At 48.1% G+C, this 21,783-nt stretch overlaps 1 protein-coding gene and 1 long non-coding RNA gene across 5 annotated transcripts; both read right to left on the bottom strand.

Annotated features, from left to right (window-relative positions):
* Nucleotides 1–413: 413 nt before the first annotated feature.
* LOC149856108 (uncharacterized) lies at nucleotides 414–5,184 on the bottom strand. 4 transcript variants are annotated; one of them, XR_016444432.1, is made up of 6 exons: nucleotides 4,900–5,184; nucleotides 4,209–4,378; nucleotides 2,359–2,417; nucleotides 1,748–1,887; nucleotides 1,407–1,463; nucleotides 414–601 (listed from the first exon to the last, which is right to left on the bottom strand). It is a non-coding gene; the product is annotated as an uncharacterized LOC149856108 (long non-coding RNA). The 4 variants fall into 4 exon arrangements; XR_016444433.1 differs by having other exon boundaries at nucleotides 4,272–4,378; XR_016444431.1 differs by lacking the exon at nucleotides 4,209–4,378 and having other exon boundaries at nucleotides 2,359–2,691; nucleotides 4,900–5,165.
* A 4,381-nt stretch (nucleotides 5,185–9,565) lies between these two features.
* On the bottom strand, nucleotides 9,566–21,771 carry FAM114A2 (family with sequence similarity 114 member A2). Its single transcript, XM_090064525.1, has 14 exons — nucleotides 21,688–21,771; nucleotides 21,041–21,242; nucleotides 19,878–19,977; nucleotides 19,297–19,392; nucleotides 18,865–18,977; nucleotides 17,712–17,846; nucleotides 17,372–17,530; nucleotides 15,780–15,903; nucleotides 14,622–14,701; nucleotides 13,328–13,456; nucleotides 12,993–13,132; nucleotides 12,219–12,291; nucleotides 11,165–11,218; nucleotides 9,566–10,610 (listed from the first exon to the last, which is right to left on the bottom strand). Exons 2-14 carry the CDS (start codon nucleotides 21,227–21,229, stop codon nucleotides 10,509–10,511), a joined length of 1,494 nt encoding a protein of 497 aa, XP_089920651.1. The 5' UTR covers nucleotides 21,230–21,242; nucleotides 21,688–21,771; the 3' UTR covers nucleotides 9,566–10,508.
* Nucleotides 21,772–21,783: the final 12 nt, after the last annotated feature.

Here is a 21,783-nt window from a genome sequence, read left to right as displayed (position 1 = left end):
CTCTGTGGGGGTATGTCCCTTCTTCCTTGGCTCCTTGGGGCATCCTTCAGGCAGCACCGACGGGATTGCGCCCGTGCCACTTGCACTGCAGGATGCCCAGATGCCGTGCTGTGTTCGGTGCTGCATACACATACAATACCGCACGGTGCTCCCCTACAGAGCCAGCAATCAAACCAAATGGGCAAAGGGTATGGGGGGAACAGTGCATGGGCAGGGGAGTGACTTGTGCCAGGTGGGAGCCAGAGCTGGAACTCAAGCCAGGAGCCCAGCAGCCATGCAATGGGCCAGGCTGATCCCACTCAGTGTTGAGCACTGAGCTTGGAAAATGCTACCTGCTCAATACAAGTGTGAGAAGCAGGTGGGGCAAGGCTTGCAGTGGGCACTTTGATCCTGGGCAATAAAAGGCACCTGTCTCTGCAGCATGCAAGCAGCTTTATTGGGATGCAGTCATCAGAATTGCATTTCCAGGACTAGTCTTGTTCTGCAGATGCTGTTTCCTGTGCTCCGTCCAGCCCTTGTAAAATTGTAGGAACTATAGATGTGGCCTGCACTAACTCCAGCAAAGTTATTCTTTATCCTCCTTCTTTTTCTTGTTGTTGCCCTGGTGCAATAAAGAGAAGAAACACCTTCATGAGGGTATGAGAGTGTCTGGGCAGGGGCTGGGCCCCAGGACAGCTGATATGTGCTCTGGTCTCTCACCCTACTGGCATTTGCACTGACAGGATCACAGGTCAGCCAAGACCTCAGGGGGTCACATCGTGTCCATCCGTCTGCTCAAGGCAGGCTCTGCCCTGCCTAACCCATCCCAGCAAAGTGTCTGTATACCCTGCTCTTAAACTCCCAGAGATGGAGATTTCACGGCCCCTCCAGCTGGCTTGTTCCAATGTTCAACCATCCTCAGAGAGATGTCCTTCCTAACCTCTTGCCTACATCTCCCCTGCTGCAATTTAAGACTGATGTTCCTAATCCTGTCTCCTGTGGCCACGGAGAACGGTCTGCCTCCCTCTTCTTTGTAACCACCCTCCAGGGATTTGAGGACTGTCATCCAATCCTTCTCCAGAATAAACTATCCCATTTCTTCCCAGTGCCTCCAGCTGGGGCCAGCAGGCCATGCTGCCTGATGGCAGAGGTGGATTTGTCTGTCCCAAGAGAGCTGCACGCCCTTGCGTGTACGGCCGTGAGGTCTCCGTGGGAGCTGTGTAGACAGGTCTGAGGGCAGTAGCCCCATGATGGGAGGCCTTTGACAACCATGGTGCCAATCCCTGAGGGGTTGAAAGCGTGGATGTGCCCCTGAGACCAGTGGCACCGGCACCCCTTGCCCAGGCGGGCAGAGTCAGATACCAGTACCTCCCAGTGCAAAGGGGTTTGTCCTGTCATCACGAACACAGACCCTGCCACACACTCACCTCTTCAGAGTCGCTGTCAGAGCTGCTGCTGCTGCTGTCATCGGTGTCCCCCTCTCCCTAAGGGGCAACAGGAGGGATTTGCTATCACACGGGGGTACCCAGCCCTGCTGCAGCCTCAGCGTCCCCCCGCATGCCGCCTGGCCTCCGCAGACAGGACGGGGGGGAAGGATCACGCGCTCCTCTCCGGCCATGTCTCTGGCTTGCCCCAGCATTCATTCTCCTGCCTGAAGCACCCCGGTCACAAAGGATGTTGCCTCCAGTAGACCAACCCTGACGCCCACCTCGCGGCTGGGCAGACCCCAGAGCCCGGCGAACACACGGGGAGCAGGGCAGCCTCTCACCTTGTTCTCCTTCTTCTTCTTCTTTTTCTTCTCTTTCTTCTCTTTTTCCTCCTTCCCCTTGTCCTTCTCCTTGTCTTTGTCCTTCTCCTTGATCTTCTCCTTCTCCTTATCTTTGTCCTTGTCCTCGTCTCTCCCAAACCCTACGGGTGAGAATGAGGAGGAAGGTCAGTTTGCTCCAAGCTCCGTCCTGCTCGGCACAAAGATGAAGGGTTATGCACTGGTGCACGAGGTGGGAAGGAGCTGCCCCGTGCTGCCTGGCCCCGGAGGAGACCCCTGAGCCCAGGAGGGGAATCGTGCCCATGGCATGGTGCAGGATGGTACTGAAGCCTCCCTTACATGCGGGGTATAGGGCACGAGCATGGAGGGTGGGGAATAGAAAGGAGGGCAGCGGTGAGGAGCTGAGCAGGGAGTGGGCCTTTCCCTGATGGTGGTGGATGGGATGATGGCAGCAGGATGGATCCGAGCTGTTCAGCGCAGGGACCGCATCCTGGGGCTCCTGCGGCTTTCCAGACCCGGGTGGAAAGACTTGGCTTCCCCAATGCCCCTTCACATGCCGGGTGCCCCCAGTTCAACTGGGCCGTGGTTTCCACCCCTGGCACCAAGCTACTCACACTTCAGGACCGTAGACATCTCACGGCAGCTGCCCGGCTCCCTCCGAAAGGCTGAGTATCTAGAGAAGGAAGAAGCCAGGCAAGGGGCAGCAGTAAGAGAGAAGCAGACTGTTGAATGGGAGGCCTTCCCTGTGTAAAAGGTTGTCTCAGGTTCGTGGCTCCCCCTCCGGCTTGGCTTCAGCCCTCGGGGCACAGATGCACCCTGGACGCTGGGACACCTTTAGTAACGGCTGGTTTGGGAGGTGAGCGGAGTCACTGCAGCAGGGCAGGGGAGGAAGAAAAATGTTGTCCTTCCCACCTCTTCTAGTCCTGTCCTGCCTTCCTCGGCCTGGCCTGAGAAGCAGCAAAGAACAGGCAAGTCGGAGAGCAGGAGGGTTCGGCAGAAACAAACATGCCCAAGCCCGGGGCCTCATCATAAAAAAAGGACGATTGGGAGGGGAAGGAAGATAAAGAGGGTGGAGATGCTAAGGGATCAACTGTTCCCTGGCCTTAGACACACACCAAATATTGCAAACAATGCAGGGCAATTCTGCCTGTGACCTCCTTTAGCAGATAACGAAGTATCAGTCGCTGAACAAGTCAATCAATGGATGGCTGCCTAAATGGAAGGAATCCTGATCTCATTTAAGTTGTTACTAAAAACCAGCTGCCAAAAGCCAAAAGCAAGTATGAACAAAAACAAGGGAAATATTTAGATCTAAAAATGCACCTAATCATTAGGAAGTATTTAAAAGGGAAAGCAGCAATTAAAAAAAATAGCAAAGGAAAAAAAAATAGGGAAGTTGACAGCAATGAATGCAAACACCCAGTGAGGAACTGAAGGCCATAAGGGAAGTGAAAGGCATCGATGACAAATGCATAGCCAGTGGTTTTCAGGACAAGAAGCGGGGATGCTCTAACGAAAGATGAAAACCTTGCAATGCTATAGGTGGGTGCCCTATGAGACAAGAGTGTAAAAACTGTTGTTTTTGTAATGCAGAAGGGGCAGGAGCTTCAATAAATATTTCTGCACATGGAAAGAAGTAGGATCATATATTCCTCTGATACAGTGAAAATTAAATATGTCCTATTCCATCTGTAACAAGAGGATGAAAGTTAAGCACTTCAGAAACTGTGGAGTCATATCATTTCTACCCAGGAGTCTTACAAAAACTGGCTGAGCTGCATTCAGGACTAATAATGTTGCTTTCTAACAACTCCTCGAAGTTGGGGGAAATTGCAGAGGACTGGGGAATATTTTAAAGGGATTAATACTGCTGGATTAATACTTATTAGTTAAAGGCAAGTATTTAATAATGATTTAAGGAGCAACCTAAGGTTGTACAAGTATGTGCAAGAGGGAGCATCCATAAATGCATCTCACAGGGCACATCTACATGTGCATTTATGTTGCATTAAATTTAATGTCCCAAGTCAGTCCGCACACACAGCGTTACAGCACCGTAAGGTGTCTGCATGTGTGTTGATGCAGGTATCAAATTTATGCCCAAGTTGACATAAGTCACCATAGTAACTGCACAGTATGGGCATGCACGTGTAGACAAGCACCCATATTGCGCAGTTTTTTTAGGTTACTGCACAGTAAATGTGCATGTGTAGATGCACCCACTGGGACCAGAAGGGTCTTCTTGCACTTAGAAACCTATTCAGTTGGGCCTGTGTTAAGAGAGGGGCATGAGCTCCTATCCACACGGGCTTGGATCACAAGGCTTGTGGCTACTGGGCCTTTGACATGGACTATCTAAACCAGCCTACGTGCTTGAGGTGGAGGCTGTAGTGAAAGCAGTTGCCCTTCTGTCGCCCCTGTCCAGACCCAGCCCAGGAGATCTGGTTTGGCCTGTTCTGCTCACAGCTCACTCTCAGCCTCGCCCAGCCCAGTTTCTGCAAGGTAATTTTGGCAAATCTGCAGCCACCTCCCCGACACTTGGCTTCCCCACAGCGCAAGCGGCAAGCAGCAATAAGCGTGGTGATTTCCGTCGCTTGTCTTGATGTTGCAGCTTTCCCTGGAGGCCGTGTGAATCTAAGTGGAAGGTCATGACAAAATGCATACGTAGAGCAAAGCGTGTACATTTACATATTCATTGCCCATGCAAATAAGAAGATATACGATTTACTTATATCCTACAGGCACAAAAAACTTCCAAGGTATAAAATTTCCTGGAGATGGAAAATCTCCATAAATTCCCCAAATGTCCATTATTCCCCTTCAGAAAAACATGAGGGGGGAAACAGCTTTTTCCTGAAAGGTTTTTATGGCTTCAGCCCCAGTCTCTCATCTCTCTAACACTGATCCCTGCAGAAGTCCTGCCCAGGGGGTAACTCATGTCTCACCCATAACTTCTTCCCACTTGGCGTAGTTCATGCGGGATATAAAGCAAGAATGCCTGGTATTGGCAATCCTATCAAATGGATTTCCACCCAGCTCCGAGCTGTGCCCCTGCCTCTCAAAGCACTTCCTGCATTTCTCCATTGGGCAAAGCATCCACTCAACAAATGAGCCAACAACTTGAAAGAGTGAGTCGGAGAGGAAAGCAACCTTACCTGCACGGGAGAAAGGCAAGTGGCCTCCTCCGTTCTTCTCGGCAGCGGGCTCTGCCGTTCCTGTCTGATACTGGCTCCTCCCAAGGTCTGCTTCCAAACCAGAATAACGAGCTGCACTGTCCTCCACAGATAATATCCAGTACCGGAGCGCACAAGCGACTATCCCATGCATGCTGTAACTTGCCCCAGGGTGCTCAGAGGCATCTCCCGCTGCTAACGCTGACTCCTTGCAGAAGAACGTGTGACCCAGGGCTGCCGTGCAGGCTTGCAGATACCCACCCTCCGGCTGCTCAGGGCTGTAGCCACACCGAGCACCAGGGGAGCTGTCCCACCAAATGCAGACGAAGTAGGGGTGGACTTGCATTGCTCCACCTGATAAAGCCGTCCTAGGTTTGGGACCCCGCTCGGAAGAGCACGGAGATGCCCATCCTCCAAGGACATTAATCAAGAGCCCACTTCTCTCCTGTCGAGACTCTCTTGCTATCTCGATGCAACCGTCAGGGCAAGGTGGACGTCAAGTGGAAAAGTGACAATCAGTGGGTGAATACCATGGAACGAAATCCCCCCTTCCCCTGCAGCTGTCTTTACTCCAAGTTATAGGCCAGAAAGCAGGGTGGCATTGTGGAGACAAATTGACTCAGAGAGGCAGGACTTCCGTAGGCTACTGCCCATGTTGACAGGGGCTACGAGTTATAAGTTATCATTAAGAAAGTCCCTCTGCGCAGACAGTGGCCAGTCCTAACACGAGGATATTGCTGGCTATGCAGCACTAAACATGTTCCCCAAAGGCTCTCACTTTTCCTCCTTAAAGCATCATCCTCCTTTTTGCTTTTATTCCATTTGCAGTGGAATAACAGCCTCAGCACACTGCAATGCCAGAGCCCGCAAATGTCTCAAAGTGCTTTAAAAGCACAAAGAAATGCAGCCTCATGGCACCTCTGCAAGGCAGGAATGACCTCTGCCGTTCTGAATGATGAGACAAACTGGCTGAGGCCATTTCATGTGCAAACAAGACTGAAATACAGGGGGGGAAATCATTCCTTATGGCTGGCAGCTCCAGCTGTGAGTGTGGCCCAGGCAAGTAAGACCTGAGCTTTTGGGGTCTGGCACGTGGCAGGGCATCCTGTCCTGCGAGGATTCAAAATGGCCAGAGCACATGGAAAACTGCCCAGCCCAGCTCCACGCCATGTTCAAAGCTGAAACAAGGCACAATATTTTACTGGAGAGAGATTTCAAACCCCTTCTCCAAAGGCAGCAGCAGATTTGCCATCGCCAGTCATTCTTTTAAGTTGAGACGGATGCTTATTTTTTAATGATCCACTCTAGTTCGAACGAGTTCAGGGAAGTTTTATGGCTTCACATCAGACTCCACAGCACTCCCTTCTAGGATTGTCGTCTCAAAGTGCGCCGGCACATTTCATGGGCTACAACAGAAACGGTAGCGCTCGGGGGAGAGTCAGCTGCAAGCTTGAACGGTGTTCAGCTCACCGCTAGACGGGGAGGAGGACTATGTTAGAGAAGTGACCCACTCTGAGCATTGACCACATGGAGCTGGTGGACCCGAGGGGTCTTTCCATCTGCTTGGCTGGAAGGATGGATTTGAGGCCCAGGCCCTGATGAATCCCACCCGGTTCACTTCAGCTGTGTTGGACATGGCTTAACACGTATCCATGTGCCATCATCCCCCTTCCTTAAGGCGACCTATGCTTCTCCCAGCTATGGGCTGGGCTCCGATGCAGTTAAATTTAGGGTTACAGCTGAAGCCCGCTGAGATGTTTCATTCAGTGCAAAACACCAGCACGTGCCCTGTCTGAACCAGTGCAGACGGACACTGCTGTACCCCGCACTTAAAGATTTCCAAGGGGAGAGTCCATAAAGGAATGAGGAGGAAAACAGCAGGTAATTTAAAAAAACCACCTTGTCCATACAGATGCAAGGCAGCTTATTTCTCTTTTCCTGCCTAAACTCCACCCCCCTATATTTAAAAAAAAGAAATAAAAAATATTCCTCATGTAGACAAGACCTGAGAGCCTGTCTGGACCATGTCTATCACCAGAGCAGATCTGGTCACTCCAGGACTTCACCTCCTTAAAGCAAGAGGTTAGACCAGGTGCCTCTTGATGACCCGATGGTTCTGGGGCTCTCGAGAAGCCCGGTCCTGGATGCACGTGATTAATCCTACTGCTGCCTCCAAGAGAAGGCTACGCCACCTGGCTACAACCGCAGGCAAACAAGGAACGAGAGTTCAATGTCCCTTTTCCGCACTGCTGCTGCTAGCTCTCCTCTCCCTGCTTGTGCTTCACGCCACTTGGCCTTTTCTACAAGCCCCCCAGAATAGCCAACCTCCTCCCAAACCAATGGCCCCGCTTTCTGCCGTTTCCAGCAATGCCCTGCCTTCTCACTACCTGACAGCTCTTTGTTTCACCCTCTCAGCCCAGCTGGAAGTCGACTGCTCTCCCAGGGGCACGGAGCATTTTTCCACTGCTCTAAGTTGGTGCTTTAATAATAATAAAAATAGCAATGGCGGTTACAGCTGTGCAAGCACTGGGAGTAAACATCGGCGGCACCATCTGGAGGGGAATACAGTTTTTACATCTGCGCAGCAGTCGGCGAGAAGCCACTTTCCCAGCCAGCGTGCAACCCATTCTTTGAATGAAGGGAGATAATTGCATTCTTCCCGCTGCACCCTCCTCGCCTTTCTGGCTTATCTGACCCTCGTCTCTCTCACTGAAAACCTCTCCCCTCCCAAAGAGCACTGCCAGCAGCTCTCAAATTACTTCTAGCTCTCATTAAGCTCAGGCACAAGCTGAAGCAGAGTAATAGGGCTTCTATTCACTTGAAGGCAGCACATTCTTGACAACTCCTTTGCATAGGCAGCTTTCATTGAATCTAGAGCTGTTTTCTTTGGTAAACAAGATCTTCTCCTTTTATTAATACAAATGAGAGTGTTATACCTTTGGGGTTTCCTGAGGTAGCAAATCCCTGTTGAACATGCAACCTAAATGTGTTGCTATCTAGCTCCTTACAGAAACGTAGCTGTTCAAGCTTTTTTTTTTTTGTCTGACTCGACTGCTCTGCACTTTCAATGTCCCAGGGCGGTTGCAGCAGATTTGTTCAGGTTCTGCAATAAAGACCCAGATGGATTTCATTTGATCTATTTGGGGGAAAAACAACAACTGGTAACTCCTCAGACCTCAGTGCTTGTAGCTCTGTCTGCTCTGCCTCTTTTCGCAGCCTTTGGGCATTGCCAAGAGTTTGATGTTCTGTATTGAACCAGCAACTCTGAGCTCATTGGGCATCCGTGTTTATTTCCCACAAAAGACCTCGTAAGAGCTAAGAGGCTCCAGACCAGCTATGAACTGACTGCCCAGAGGAGTTTTCCATCTATTGACTCCTCTGTGAAATCCTGTGAACTATGAACTTTCATTTCTCCCCAGGAGAGCTTTTACAATCTTTTCTCCAATGCCTGATGAAGGGTGTTTGTGCCTGAAAGCTTGCAATTAAAGAATTTTTTTTGCAAAAATCTTGTTGGTCTAATAAAAGATATCATCTCTACTACGAGTCCTGAAGGCCTTGAGCAGCACTTAATTACAGCAGTACTAACAAGTTTAACAAGGACCTTTTGTGACAAGGATTTTGCTACTCCGAGTTGCATGATGTACCACCTTCCCCCACAAGCAGGCACTCCAAGCACACTACTTGCTGTTAAAAGAGCTAATCAAATGCTGACTGGGGTAAGGTTTGGCACTTGGGTACAGTGGTGTCAAGATAAGATGGTCACTCCTTACTGAAAATCTCCTTTTTTAATCAGCATTTTGCAAAATCTCCACAGTAGAAGTAGCCGCACATTGCAGGACTCACACCCTGTGCTGCCTCTCAGGCCTTCAAGTATCTACAAGAGGTGTATATAATTGGGATTATACTTCTGTTTGCTCCTGATAAGGGGCAGTTAAAGAAATGCGTGCCTTAATGTCACTGCCAAAATAAGGAAGACAAAAATATATATACTTTATTGCGGTGCAGTTTTTTTCCCCCCAAAGATTGAGACAGATCCACATACACTTTTGTTACAAACAGTCAGAATGATGAGATCTCAGGATAGACTACCACAACTAAAGCAAGGGGGGCGTTGCCCTGCCTATGTTATATAAAAACTGGAGAGGTTTTTAGTCAAAGGCCATTTCTATAGTAAAAAACAATTCTCTATTTGGCCCAAGATTTCTGCAGCAGAGCAGAAGGGTGCTAAGCTTGCTAAAACCTTGAGGGGTTTAAAACTGATGTATCAATACAAAGGAAACCAGGGGTAACAGTCACTTCTTGCTTGTTACTCTAGATTCCCTTTTTGTCCTATGGAAGTTGCATATTCCTTAGCCTATTATTCCAGAAGAGGCTGTTTGCTTCCAGAGAAGCAGCTCAAGCAATAGAGTGCAAAGAGGAACAACATAAGGAGTGTTCAAAGCCCAAGGAAACGAGGTAGCCCCTGGAACAGATAAGGAGCCCCAGCAATAGCATCAAACCATTTCCTTTGCTGCTTTATCAAGGCAAGTAGTAGTGCAGTATGTCCTTTTTACACAGTGATTTAAGAAACCCCTTCAACGGTACCTGACTGAGCGCACAGACATATGCAATTGATGTGTCAAGCCCCACAAAAAAAAGGAAGGGCAACTTTTCTCCAGTGATATTGTTTTAATGAATCCCTTGAACAGGAACCGGTCCCCTTTAGTTGCTTTTCATTTATTGCTGTGAAACCAGGCACTCGAAAAGTAGGACCGTGTCAGCCCTGTGACTGCTTTCTCCCAAGACCAGGGCCCAAAATGTCTTCTTGACACAGGAAAGAGGAATACGGTCTTATGGGACATCCCCAAGTCAGTAACACAGACTGTAAGTGTCCGCGCTCTTCAGCAAGTTGCTGCTTTTGTAATGGAAGGTGAAATGCAAGGCAAGGGTCAGACACAACACAAGGTAGCCTACTTCTAAGCTCTTATACAAACCTAGAAGTCATTCCTATGAACTTGAGCCTTTTAGCTTGCAGCCACCACACATTTGAAAAAAACAAAGCCTATGAGGAACTTAATTCCACATCTCTAAATCCAAAGTCCCAGCATATTCCGGCTACACACTACCGGTGATCAAGCATTTCCTCTACCACAGTGGTCCCAGTCTTTACTGGCCCCATGGCAACAATACTGGGCAGGTAATTGTGCAACATGCACACAACACTTAAAGCTGAGTACTACAGGGAGAGTTAAGTATTTAATTTTCTGTGGCCACACACAACACGCCGGGGCCTCCATTCTAGTGTCGTATTCCCAGAAACCTTTCTTCAAGGAGCTCGTTAACACACTCAGCTAAGGGAGAAAAGAGAAGAAAAAACCAGCCAAACTTAGGGAAGTAGCTTAAGTCTGTCATATTGTCCATCTGCCTGAACTATACTAGTCACATCTCCGGCTAAGTTGCACAGCTGTCACAGCCAAGCTAGCATTTCAGTTTCCCCTCTGCAGCACCAATCATCAAAGTGTTTTCTTTCCTGCGGTATCTGTCCCTACCCTATTCCCAAGCACGGGAACTATGAAGTAGGCTGGTCGGGCAGGTGCTCATTTAGAAGTAATTTATTGCTGTGATGATTCAGTCCGAGTCTGAATTAGAGAGATCTGTAGCACAGGCAGGAGGAGTTGGAGGGCATCCTGGATATAGGAAGCACTGTTGGAAGCCTACAAAAAAAGAAACGAGGATGACATTAAAGACATTACTAGTCTGCTATGTTGTTTATTAACCATAAGGCTACTTAGGGGGTGAGCTTCTAGACTCAGATGCAACAGCTAGTTTTTATGTTTTTGTTTCTTGTTTTAAACCAACTCTTTAGAAAAATCTGAAGCTTCTGATGCTGGATGTCACACCACCAAGAGAAATCTGAGAAATGGACCCTCCTCCTCACCCACTGAGCCGCAGATTTTAAACTGTGTCCATTTCAAGCCCTCTTTCAAAGGGAAACAAGATTTTAAAAAAATCCCTCTGAGATATCTTTAGGTCAGGCTCACAAGTAAGCTGGGGTTAAACTGTAAGGACTGAGTATCGTATTTGGGTTCTGGAGCAGCTTACAATCTATTCCAGGCCACCCTGCCTTCTACCTGAAATAGGGTTTAGTGTTTTACAGAAGGAAAGACACACACAGAAAACTGGGCATTAATAGGAAAAATAAAACGGGAATATTCTAGCACATCTACATTAGCTTAAGCCCTACAGCTCTGAGCATATCATAACTGACCTCCAAAAACACTCCAGTGATTAATGGATTAAGCACATCTGCCTTCTCTTTGACCTATAAACAAAAGATACACACATATGTTAGCTCATTTGAAAATTTGCTGTATTTCTTCTAAGCAAATAAGACTGGATCCCGAGAGAATTTCAGATTCAAGATAGCGCTCTTGACTTCAGACAAGCTAAATGGACATGAGCCGTGGATCTAGTTGGTAGTGTGTAAAGCCTGGCTCAAAGCCCCAGCACATGCCAAATTCATGTGTTCTACAAATACGCAGTCTGAGATTTCAGTGTAAACGTGAATGATTCCCATAACTGAAGCCACATGGTGGTGTTCGATATGAGAGTAAGTGCAAGAGCATATAATTGGGACAACAGAAGAGAAAGTTCTTGGGAGAGGTGGGATGGAGGCATGTCTTGAACACACCTGGCCAAAGGGAGATGTGCACACACAGCAGGTCCCTTTCAAAGCCCTCTCTCCCTTTCTGCAAAGAGGATATCATGATATCCCTAAGAGGCAGGCGGGTGGCACGCTGTTGCTACTCATATGAGTAGAGTCCATAGTGTCCACAACACTTAGGACACAATAAGGGTTTAATAACTGGCCTTCAAGTATCTGTATCTGGCATCTCCAGTACATGGTTTGTGCTAATTTGGGGAGATTACAAGCCAGTGCAATGGGCTGCGCACTAGAGCTAGCTGTAACTCCACAGGTCAAGACAGTAAGGTGTACCTTGCCCCCAAGGTCGGAATCCCAGCCATTATGGACTTCACCTCTCTAAAACACATAGCCTGATCTCAGACCAAGACTGAAAAGCTATCAGCTCTGCAGGCCAACAATAATTACTTTCCTGTTGTTCACATTATGAGTTTAAGATCCAACGAGGCTTTCAAATAAGATGTGTGTATATCTTTAAAGTCTAGGAGGCTAGACTTTACACCATGAAATGTAGCCTGCTGTAGATTACACTGCACTGTGGATTACATTACAGTACGGTCTGAGTGCACTGTAAAGTTTGAGCTCAAACCAACCAACCACATTCATGCTAAGCACTTACCCCTACTGTCGTTAAGCAGATAGTAAAGTCTTTGGATAGAGAAGACAATTCTTTGCACAGTACAATTGTCATTCTGGGAAAAGAAAGTGGTAAAATGTGGCAGTAAAGCAAAACAAGGCTCCCTTTGCTCCATTCATTTTTCTAAGATCATTCATAAAACACCCGGCTTACACGCATTAATTTATCTTTAAAACAAAGACAGTAAACATTGTTCACCATTCTAGAGGAGCTTGAAGTTTCTCAGTCAATTCCACAAGGACAAAGCAAAGCTGAAAATGGAACATCACTAACTAGCTTTGTGACTTATAAGCAGCCACTGTCATCTTGTCTGTGAAAGTTATTTTACACACATACCAGAAATCTCTACAATACTACTAGCCACTGGTCTTAAGCAACAGCAGTTAGATATTGAAACATCCTTGTTAGCTGAATAATCTAATATGCCAGCTGGCTAGCAAAGAAGTACTGAATAACTGCTATAAGGTCCTGTTTACAAATTAAGAACAGCGTTCCCTTCTCAGGGGTGCAGGAAAGTTGAGTGAGATTCCCCTTTTTCTGTGCATTCTTGCTGAGAAACTTCTGCATGCAAAAAAATAACAGCAAGAGTTGTGCTGAGAAAGCAATACTGCCCTCAGCAACTGATAGCATGTGTGCCATCAGAGCTGAAACTGGAGCCGGCTTCCTCCAAAACTGCCAGGAGAAACTGGACAGTCAGCGTATTCCAGCTGTAGAGCATAAAGCTATCCACGTATTAGAGCATAGCTAAGAACTCACTGTGAAAGGGCTTTCGCTCTGTCTACGGCCAACATCTCTTGCTTCTGACCATGCAGGATCAGTGCTGCAGTTTTGTGGAACAACTCAATGGAGTACGCTGTCAGCTCAGCCAGGCTCCTAATGGCAAACGCATGAATGTCCTGCAGACAGAGCCCAGTCCATTAGGAGAGAGATTTGCTGCTAATGTTTTAAAGTAAAACTGCTCCCCAAGCTGCTTCCCCCTTCATGTGACTTGACGTCAAGCCCCTCAGGACTGAAACCCACAGCATTACAGGTGAATATGCCAGTCAATCTGGTTTAAAATTCAATGCCCTCCCTTCCTTCTGCCCAATTACCTCTACTGATTTTTTGTCATCTGAGGCAGCGTCACTGGAACCCATTTGTTGGGCATCTTCATTCCTCTGCTCTTCTTTCAGGGGTTCTGCGTTGAGTCTTGCAATCCACTCGTGAGCAGATCTTCTTGCCTGTGCAAAGACAGGCCATCTGAGTGTTTAATACCTGGGGCCAGTGCTGAACAGAAGATGGAAGTCCAAAATTCTTTGTAGGAGTTGCTATTATGGAAGGACTGATGTACTGAAGGGGGATGAGCAAGTCAGATGCCTGCTGAACTCTGCAGGGGGCTGACTGAAATGTAAGGGTACCGATTACCGTGCTTACAGCAGTTGTTTCTCTAACAAAAACCGCAATGAGCTGCGATATAAACAATAGCTCTTGATCACAGTCCCACTGTTCACCTTTCCACTGGCTGTTGCTGCCACTCAATGGATCCGAGAGACATTGCAAACGAATTAGAAAACTGATTCGTCTAAACTCAGAAACTGCTCTCTCTAAAGGAGAGATTAGACACTGGGTTATGGGGCCTGAAATGAATCATCTCTGCCTCTTTGGCACATGTCTTACAGTTCTTAACTCAAACACTGGAGAGCTGCAAGTGGGTGATGGTCAACTACTGGAATATTTATGGAGGAAATGGACACATGCACACACACATCCCTGTGCTTTGTTTTAACAGGACAGGCTATCATTACAGATATAGTCTTCTGAAGGCCAGTGTAGAAGCCACACAAGATCATTTTATCTAAGGCTCCAGCTGACCAAATGCTGTAGGAAAGAGTGGGGGTGGATGAGAACACAAGCAGGCACAGAGATGCATAGACTCAGGAGGCAGCCTGCTTCTCCCAGCCCAAGACATGGGCCAGATGAAGCTTGCAAGGACTGGATCCAGGGAGATCGGCATACAGACTTTCTGTTTGCACCCTCTGCTCCACCTGCCTTGCATCTTTGGGCAAGTGAATAAATGAGGCTTTGTTCTGAAGAAGAGCCTGGAGTCCCTGCAGTCAGCTGGGTGGTGAAAGATCCCTGGCGTAAAAGGCCTGTGCCCAAGCCCAGATGAGCCCAACACTAGAGGGTTGGAACAAGGGGGATAGCACCCAGAGATCAAAAGTCAGGGTGGGTAAACCCCAGCATTGGACCCACAGAAGAAAGGGTGAAGAGGCCTGGACCTAATGGTGACTAATGCACAGCTCCGCTTGTAACTGTGACAAATCCCAGCTCAGGATGTGGAGCAGCTGTTTGCCCTGGCACCCCTAGAGAAGCCTGTCAGCAAACAGAGGCCAAACAGAAACTCACCGCAGAGAGTTTGTCTGGCCTGGTGGAGACCCGCAATTCCGAAAAGAGCTCAGTTATGTCCTTGGTAAATTCCTCGTCACCTGAGGAAAACAGAAAGGGGATTTGCAAGACTTTGTGCCATCCATCTCAGTGCATGAAGCAAGAGGGTAATCCAGGCTCTCAGCACTTAATAGGTCCTTGCACAAACACTGGGCCCAGCAGAGCTGCTGACTATCAGTTACTGAAGACATTTTACTTGGGAAGCACATACTCAGGCAGGGTTTCAAACCCCCTCCAATCTGGTCTGTCTTAGGATGCTGCCCTTTCAGTTGCTCTGTCCCAAGGTCCTCCAGGCACGGTCTCCGCCAGACACCTGATTTCTTGGCCACGATGCTTCTCATTCCCCAGACAGCACCCACTCACAGGCATAACAAACCCTGCTTTTCAGAAGGTGTTTCCTGCACAGCCCCTGAGAAAAGTCCAAAAGCTATTTGAAGCCCAGTTTTCCTACTGTGTTTGCGAGGACTGAGGTTAATAAAATTTTTTTTTTTTTAAACAAAAACACCTAATCTACCATGTGCCAATACAGATCTCAACATTTAGTGTGAGTAGGGACAGTAGCTCTTTGCTGAGGCCCTTGAGTGGAGTCAAGACAAAGCCCTGCGCACATGAATTTGCGTGAGCCTCCAGAGTTTTACCCTGTCACTGCCCACTGGACTTTACTCTGTTTTGATTTAAAGCAGAGATTTTCCCTGCCAAATTAAATTATTTCCCTCATATATTTCTTTCCCCTCTAGAAATGGAGAGTGTTGCATGGAGCTGTCCCCTGCAGACCTCCTAAGATTTCACCCCATCTCTCCACATGTCCCACACATATCCCCTCTCAAGACCCTGAAGAAACTCTTTCCTTCTGCCTAGCATGGGCCAGGTGAAACTCCTTGGGAAGCCACCCTGCCTTGGTCAGAGGGAGAAGGAGCACTCCCCAGCCTCCTACAAAGTGAAAGCATTGCTGCCACATTGTTCCCAAATGCCAATGGCTTGAAGGGTAAGGGACTAGCTGATGAATAATCAAAACTCACAGGTTTTGCAGGGCACAGGAGAATGCTAACCACAAGGCTAGTTAGTTTGGGTGTTTAAAAACCATCTTTGCCGCATGCAAATTGGGAGTCTCTTAATTACCCTTCTTCTCTTCTTCGTCATCATCACAGAACTCTGCCAAAGAAAACACTTCTTTCAGCTGTTCCAGCTCCATTTTCAAGGCATCTGACTCTGCTCCAGAAAGGGCATGCAAAACTGACTTCACCTAGTGCATAGAGAGACAGAAACGGAGACCATAAATGCAAGAGGAACGAGACAGGAAAGGCAGAAGTGATTTATCCCGGATGCAAGAGGCTAACAACAAAAGCAGCTTTCCCCTGAGGGGCAGAAAGAGCTCTCAGCTAGGTTTTCTAATATTTCATATTTAATTAGAACATTGCCTAAAATACAGAGGCCCGTGGCACAGTGCGTGTTAGCCAAGTAGCTTGAAAGCTATGTTACCTATATGTCAGGAAGACTAGCATGTGGGAGCAGAGTAGGATGATGTGATCCCATCCCCTGAAACTCAACAGCCAGTCAAGACTGTAAGGAACGAATAGCTCATCCAAAATCCTGGGCAAGCCTAAACCTAAACAGCTCCATCTGCAGCAAGCTCGTGCAGCACAGGTATTTGCTGAGAATAGCAATAACAGCTGTTCCTCTGTTGTCTGGCAAAGCCAACACACAGAACCAGAAAAATCTATACTTAAAAATATCCCAGAGGGAGGGGCTCCTTCATTTGATGGCTAAACTAGTGCATCTAACCTGGGCTTTGGGTTTATGACTTTCCATTTGTTCTCCATGCTTGGGTTGAGCCCGATGAGTCAGCCCCCAGAACAACATATATTATATTATTGGTGGTATCAGTGCTGTGTCTTCTAAGGGTTACCCAACAGTTCCCATTATAATACTGTTTTTAGCTGCTTAGATCTTTGTCAAACAAGCATCTGGGTTCCACTTTTACACGGCAGCTCTCAGGCTAATTTTCTAAAATGTTAGCCAAAAATGTTTAGTTCGTTTCTAAGATGGCAAGGGGGAAATATCCTTTTTTGCCCACATTAAAAAATTATGGTGACTTTTCCTCTGGCAAACATTAGCAGTCCAATGCTTTGGGGTGCAGGGACTTGGAACTGAACACTAGAAATGAGCAGATCTGTAGGGATGGGTGGAGAGCACATCCCAGACACAAAGGTCAAGTGATAAGCCTTCAGGGAAAAAGATACGATTCACACATGCTCAGAAACTTCTCAGTTCTAGCAGCATTCACAGAGTAACATTACAAGCCAGGTCCAGGCCTTTAACCAAGAATAGGGAAACACTGTTCTGTGCTTTTGATGAACCTCTTTTGTCTACCTCCACAACAGCTGACCTGGGAAAGGGGAACAGTTTGGGGGAAATAGTTGAGAGGGCAGCAGAGACAGAGTGCGGCTTGACCAGGTCACTGTGGAAGAAGAGAATGATCTGATGAGTTAATGACCCAATTGTGTAAAGACAGCATCATAACATATGCACATGAAGAGGCCAGCTCAAGGTTGCTTGTACACCCTGACTCTACCATTTCCTCACGGTTGTGCACTTGACTCTACGACCCTAGCAATGTTCTTTTAGACAGATGGGGGTGGCTACATATAATATTGCTTTGTCTTCTTCAGCTGCACACTTGAAGGCAACAGGCAATCATTCAAGGCCATTACCTTGGATTCACTCTCTCTGGAAAGCATCTCTAAGGCTTCCAAATGAGAGAGACCCTGAAATTCATCAAAGAGTAACCCATAATGGGCTTTCTTCTCTGTCGCCATGGTAACTTCGGTAGCTGTCTGCTGCTCTTCTTTCTCCTTTGCCTCTCGCAAGACCTGAAAAGGAAAAGCAGAAGAGCTAAACCAATGCTTGAAGGTACTAAGGACACAAGGGGGGAGGCTCTTGTACAGCACTGGGAAGTAGTCACGTGATACAATGTCTTTCAGGGCTTTAGCAGGAAAGCAAAAGGAAGATGAAATAAGCTTATGATCCTTTCTGACACAGGGGAGCATATACCTGAGACAACGTGGAAGTCCTGTGCATCAAACCCTTTGTTTTCTTGAATCCTGGGTCTCCTTCAGCTATCACATCCATTGTTTTTTTCCCAATGAATTCCAAGGCATCCAACCCTCCAGTAATTACACTCTTCCCCTAGAAAGCAGACAGGCACATTGGGACTGCACACAGAAGGAACAAAGTTTTGTCTAGGTGAAGACATCATTTAATATTATAATTTAAAACATGGTTTCTATCAGGAGTGATATGGGTCAAAAGCTCATGTTTTAAGCTCAAGTTGACTGCTCCTAGACCTGACAAACACCTTCCACCATGGGCATAACAAAGATAAAGGACTTGAAAAACAAGGAAATGCTACTGGCAATGTTTTATTGACACTGCTCAAATACCACTCCACCTAAATTTCAGGTGGCCGCACAATCCCCATCACAGGGGCAAAAGCCACCTGGAATTTAGGTAATGTTGAGGTAGGTAGTTCTCTTCCCTGTAGTCAGAAGGATGTGGACTTTTCCAGCCGGTGAAGTCTGAGACCTGCTGGAAGCTAAAAGGAGGAAGTATAGTTTGCACCCACGCTTCTCTCTTCCAGATTCCTCGAGCAGTCACCAAAAAACCCTAATTCTCCTCAGCACAGCTGTCACTTCTGAGGGTGAAGACTCCCCCTGGCTAGCTTAAGCATGGTGGTCTCTGAGAGAGTCTGGACTACTCTCATAGAAGCCTTCAAGGACGAGGGTGGAAGTCGGCCCTAGAAACTCTTTCAAAGAGGTGGAAATTAACCTGCCCTTGAGCTTGGCCCACTGCTCTACAGCAAGCCAAGCCCTGAGGTGACATGCACTATGCTGCCATGGAGATGGACTTTCAGGCTGCTTTGTTTTGAAATACTTCAGCATCAAAGTTTAACAGGAGAGAAACCCATTTACAAATCAATAGGCAGCTGGGAGCGAAATAGATGAAAATATTCCATTATGTCCAAGAGAGCTCAGACATATTTTTAGTTTCAGAACCAAAGGTCAGGATAGTCTGAATAGTGACAGATTAATGTATGGAGAAGCCAGATGAAGTGCAGTGTAGAATAACAGTTTATTGTTAGGAGGCTTCAGACTTATGGAAAAATAACTGCATTTAACTGATTTTCCTGCCTTTCCAGCCCACTCACCGTGCTCTGAACAGCAGTAGAAATAGTGGATAATACTCCAAGAGCCCCACTGATAGGCGAGGAACTGCCATCATTGATTCTGTGTGTAGCACTCTCTCCAGGACTCTGGCTACCTGCATTGGAGGAACAAACCTTGCTTTAACTATGGAGATGGCTGAAGTGAAGTTTTTAATTAGATACCATCAGTTTCAGGAAGGCAAACAAGCGTCTCAGACACAAGAAGGGACAGCAGTGCAAGAGTCTGAAAAAAATAAAATAAAATAAAATATTGCTCTTCCGCCACTTCGAGCCTTTACGGAGACAAACACGGATGTGATATTTTAGTAAGCAAAATTTCTGTGTCAGGACACTCGGAGGAGTCCAGAAGCCTCCTCTCAGCCTTATCACTTCAACAGCAACCTTTAATATTTTTATTTTAATAATAAAACTGACCTTCTGCAGCATCGCTGGCCTCTGAAGAGATGTCACTAGGGCTGGGGATCCCCAGGGAGGTCTCTGCTTTTTCTATGACATTGGAAATGCCTTGACCTAGAGAAGAAGAGCATAAAGCACAACTGCATTGCTTTTCCTACCAGGAAAGCAGCGAATAAATCGGAAACAAAATTGGTCACTGAGGACCGTATCCTGGTTTTCACCTCCATACACAGTACTAAGAGCTAGCACGGCCTGGCTTGCTCGCAGACATGAGTCCATGCTTCACTTTTATGTTGCCTCAGATTCATGGGAGCATAAAAGTTTATCAGCCCTGGCACTTCAGCTCAGCACTGTTCATTACAGGCCTGAAAATAACTCTGCCGCGCAGATCTCCCTGCCTTGTTCTGCCATTTGAGGCACATTGACTTTTTCCCTATGCTGTTTTTGCACTTGATTTTTGCCACCACCCGCTTCTAAAACCGAAATCCCATTTTCTAAAAAACAAACGGGAAAGTAGAAGCCAGAAGCATCTGTGAGTCAGGGCGTGATTTTACCCCCATCCACAGGTCCCAAGGAAGCACAACACCAGGAGCCCTTACCTACAGTAGCAACTGTAGCTGAGGCGGTGGAGAGAAGCGACTTTCCCCAGCTGCCCCAGTATCCCCACCCGGTCTGAGATGGCTCCATGGATTCAGAGACCTTTATTCAAAGAAGAGAGGCAGAATAATGAATGAGCATCCTTTGAGCGGTGCCTTTATTAAGCTCTTTTAAATGTAGCCAGAAGAGTGAACTTCATTGCAAGCAAGTGCCCAGAGCATAGTCTGCTCTGACCTGATCCCCACAACCCCTGCACAGGCCAAGATAAGCAAATGTTTTGTCAGTCCTATAGCTGACCTCTGGTCCTGTATCCTTTCCTATTGTACCAGATGCTTAGAGAAAACTGTAAACCAAAGCAGAGGAGACAGATGCCCCCTTTTCCCGTGACAAGTTTCATCCTACTCCCTAAAAGGGCATGGGTTCAAAGTTGGTGGGAGGCAGAAATGTTGGTGAGGCTGTACGTGCAATAAGAAGTGGAGGAGAAAAAACAGAGAATGGGATTTTTGTGGCAGTGCTGATGCTTATACCCAAAAGCCTTCCTCATCTGCACCTCAAGTGAACCTTATAGGAATATGAGCAAAATAGTTGAACCCATGCTTCACTGTGGAAGATGAATTCGATTTTTTTTTAAATGTTTTATAACCTTTTGTTATCATCACCATCATCATCTTTGCTTTAAGGGTTTATGCATCACTGCCTATTCCAACTTCAAAAGCTTTCATATCATCGTTTCCATCTGCCTTCTTCTCTTGCAGACTGTAACGATCTGGCTTCCGGAATAAGAGATTTAATTTATACAGACAGATCATTTCACTCTGAGCTAAACACTGAGGAGCCACGGTGCAAAGGGAGAGGGGTTTGGGGCTATGGAGTAGGAAGGAAAGAAAGGGGAAATGAGCTCTTGGATGAGCACAGAGGTCCTTCTCCCTTCCCACACAAACACTCGCTGCACCCTGCCCTCCCCGGTGGGGGGAAAGGCAAAGACAGTCCCAGAGGCTCATTTGCAGGGGTTCAATGACATTTAACCCAACGCATGTTCAGCCTTCCTCGGTGGAGAGCTGTCCCATCACCAGTCCGTGGAAAAGCGAGTGGGGAAAGGCCTCCAAATCGCTGCCCAACACCACCGGGACCCTGCGGGGTTTGACGCATCTCTGCAGAAAGATACCGTGAGGGCTGGGCTGGGGGGCTCTTCCACCAGAGCGGGCTCTCCGGGGGGCTTTGTCTCAGGCCTCCTCCGCGTCAGAGCCGCGGGCTCTGCTTCCCTCAGTCCCGCGCCACCCTCCGGAGACACGGGCTCCTCGTCCTCCCAGGACGTCCCTCCGGGCAGGCCGCCCGCGCCATCGCCCTCAGCCATCACCGCGGCGGTCCTGCAAAATGGAGCGTCACAACCAGGCCCGTACGCGCCACCAGCGTTTATCTCCAACACTGCACGCCTACCCCGGTGACAAGGACACAGCCCTGCCTGAGTGTTGCAGGGGGGCACCCCTGGGGCACTCCTTCCCCCCCCCCCCAACAACACCCCCCCAGCTCTGCCCCCAGAGCTCTCCTGCACCCCAGGGCACTCCTGCCCCTAGCTCTGCCCCAAGGATTCTCCTACCCTCCCCCAGCTCTGCCCCTAGGGCCCTCCTGCCCCCCCCAAGCCCCCTCAATGTCCCCCCAGCTCTGCCCCCAGGGCCCTCCTGCCCCTTCAATCTCCCCCAGCTTTGCCCCCAGGGCGCTCCTACCACCCCACCCCCGCTCCTGCCCCCTCAGTCTCCCCCCAGCTCTGCCCCCAAGGGCTTTGCTACCCCCCAAGCCCTCCCGCGTCCTCACCACTGCGCCAGCCCCGCCACGTCTCCGCCGTCCCCCCTGGAGGCCCCGCACCACCGAGACGGCGGCGCAGACGGGTCCGCCCCCTGCCCCGGAAGT

The sequence above is a fragment of the Crocodylus siamensis genome, chromosome 10 (genome assembly GCF_052110815.1).
Source record: "Crocodylus siamensis isolate JL-2025a chromosome 10, ASM5211081v1, whole genome shotgun sequence".
NCBI classification, from domain to species: domain Eukaryota; kingdom Metazoa; phylum Chordata; order Crocodylia; family Crocodylidae; genus Crocodylus; species Crocodylus siamensis.
This window is presented reverse-complemented; position numbering and strand designations above follow the sequence as displayed.

Bases quoted from the DNA above. Each gene is read 5' to 3' on its own strand.
- FAM114A2 (XM_090064525.1), bottom strand. From the start codon at position 21,229: ATGGCTGAGGGCGATGGCGCGGGCGGCCTGCCCGGAGGGACGTCCTGG. The intron at 19,393-19,877 runs GTAAGGGCTCCT...CTTCTTCTCTAG, and splicing joins AGCTACAGTTGCTACTGTAG to GTCAAGGCATTTCCAATGTC. The intron at 13,457-14,621 runs GTGAGTTTCTGT...GTCTTTGCACAG, and splicing joins GGCCAGACAAACTCTCTGCG to GCAAGAAGATCTGCTCACGA.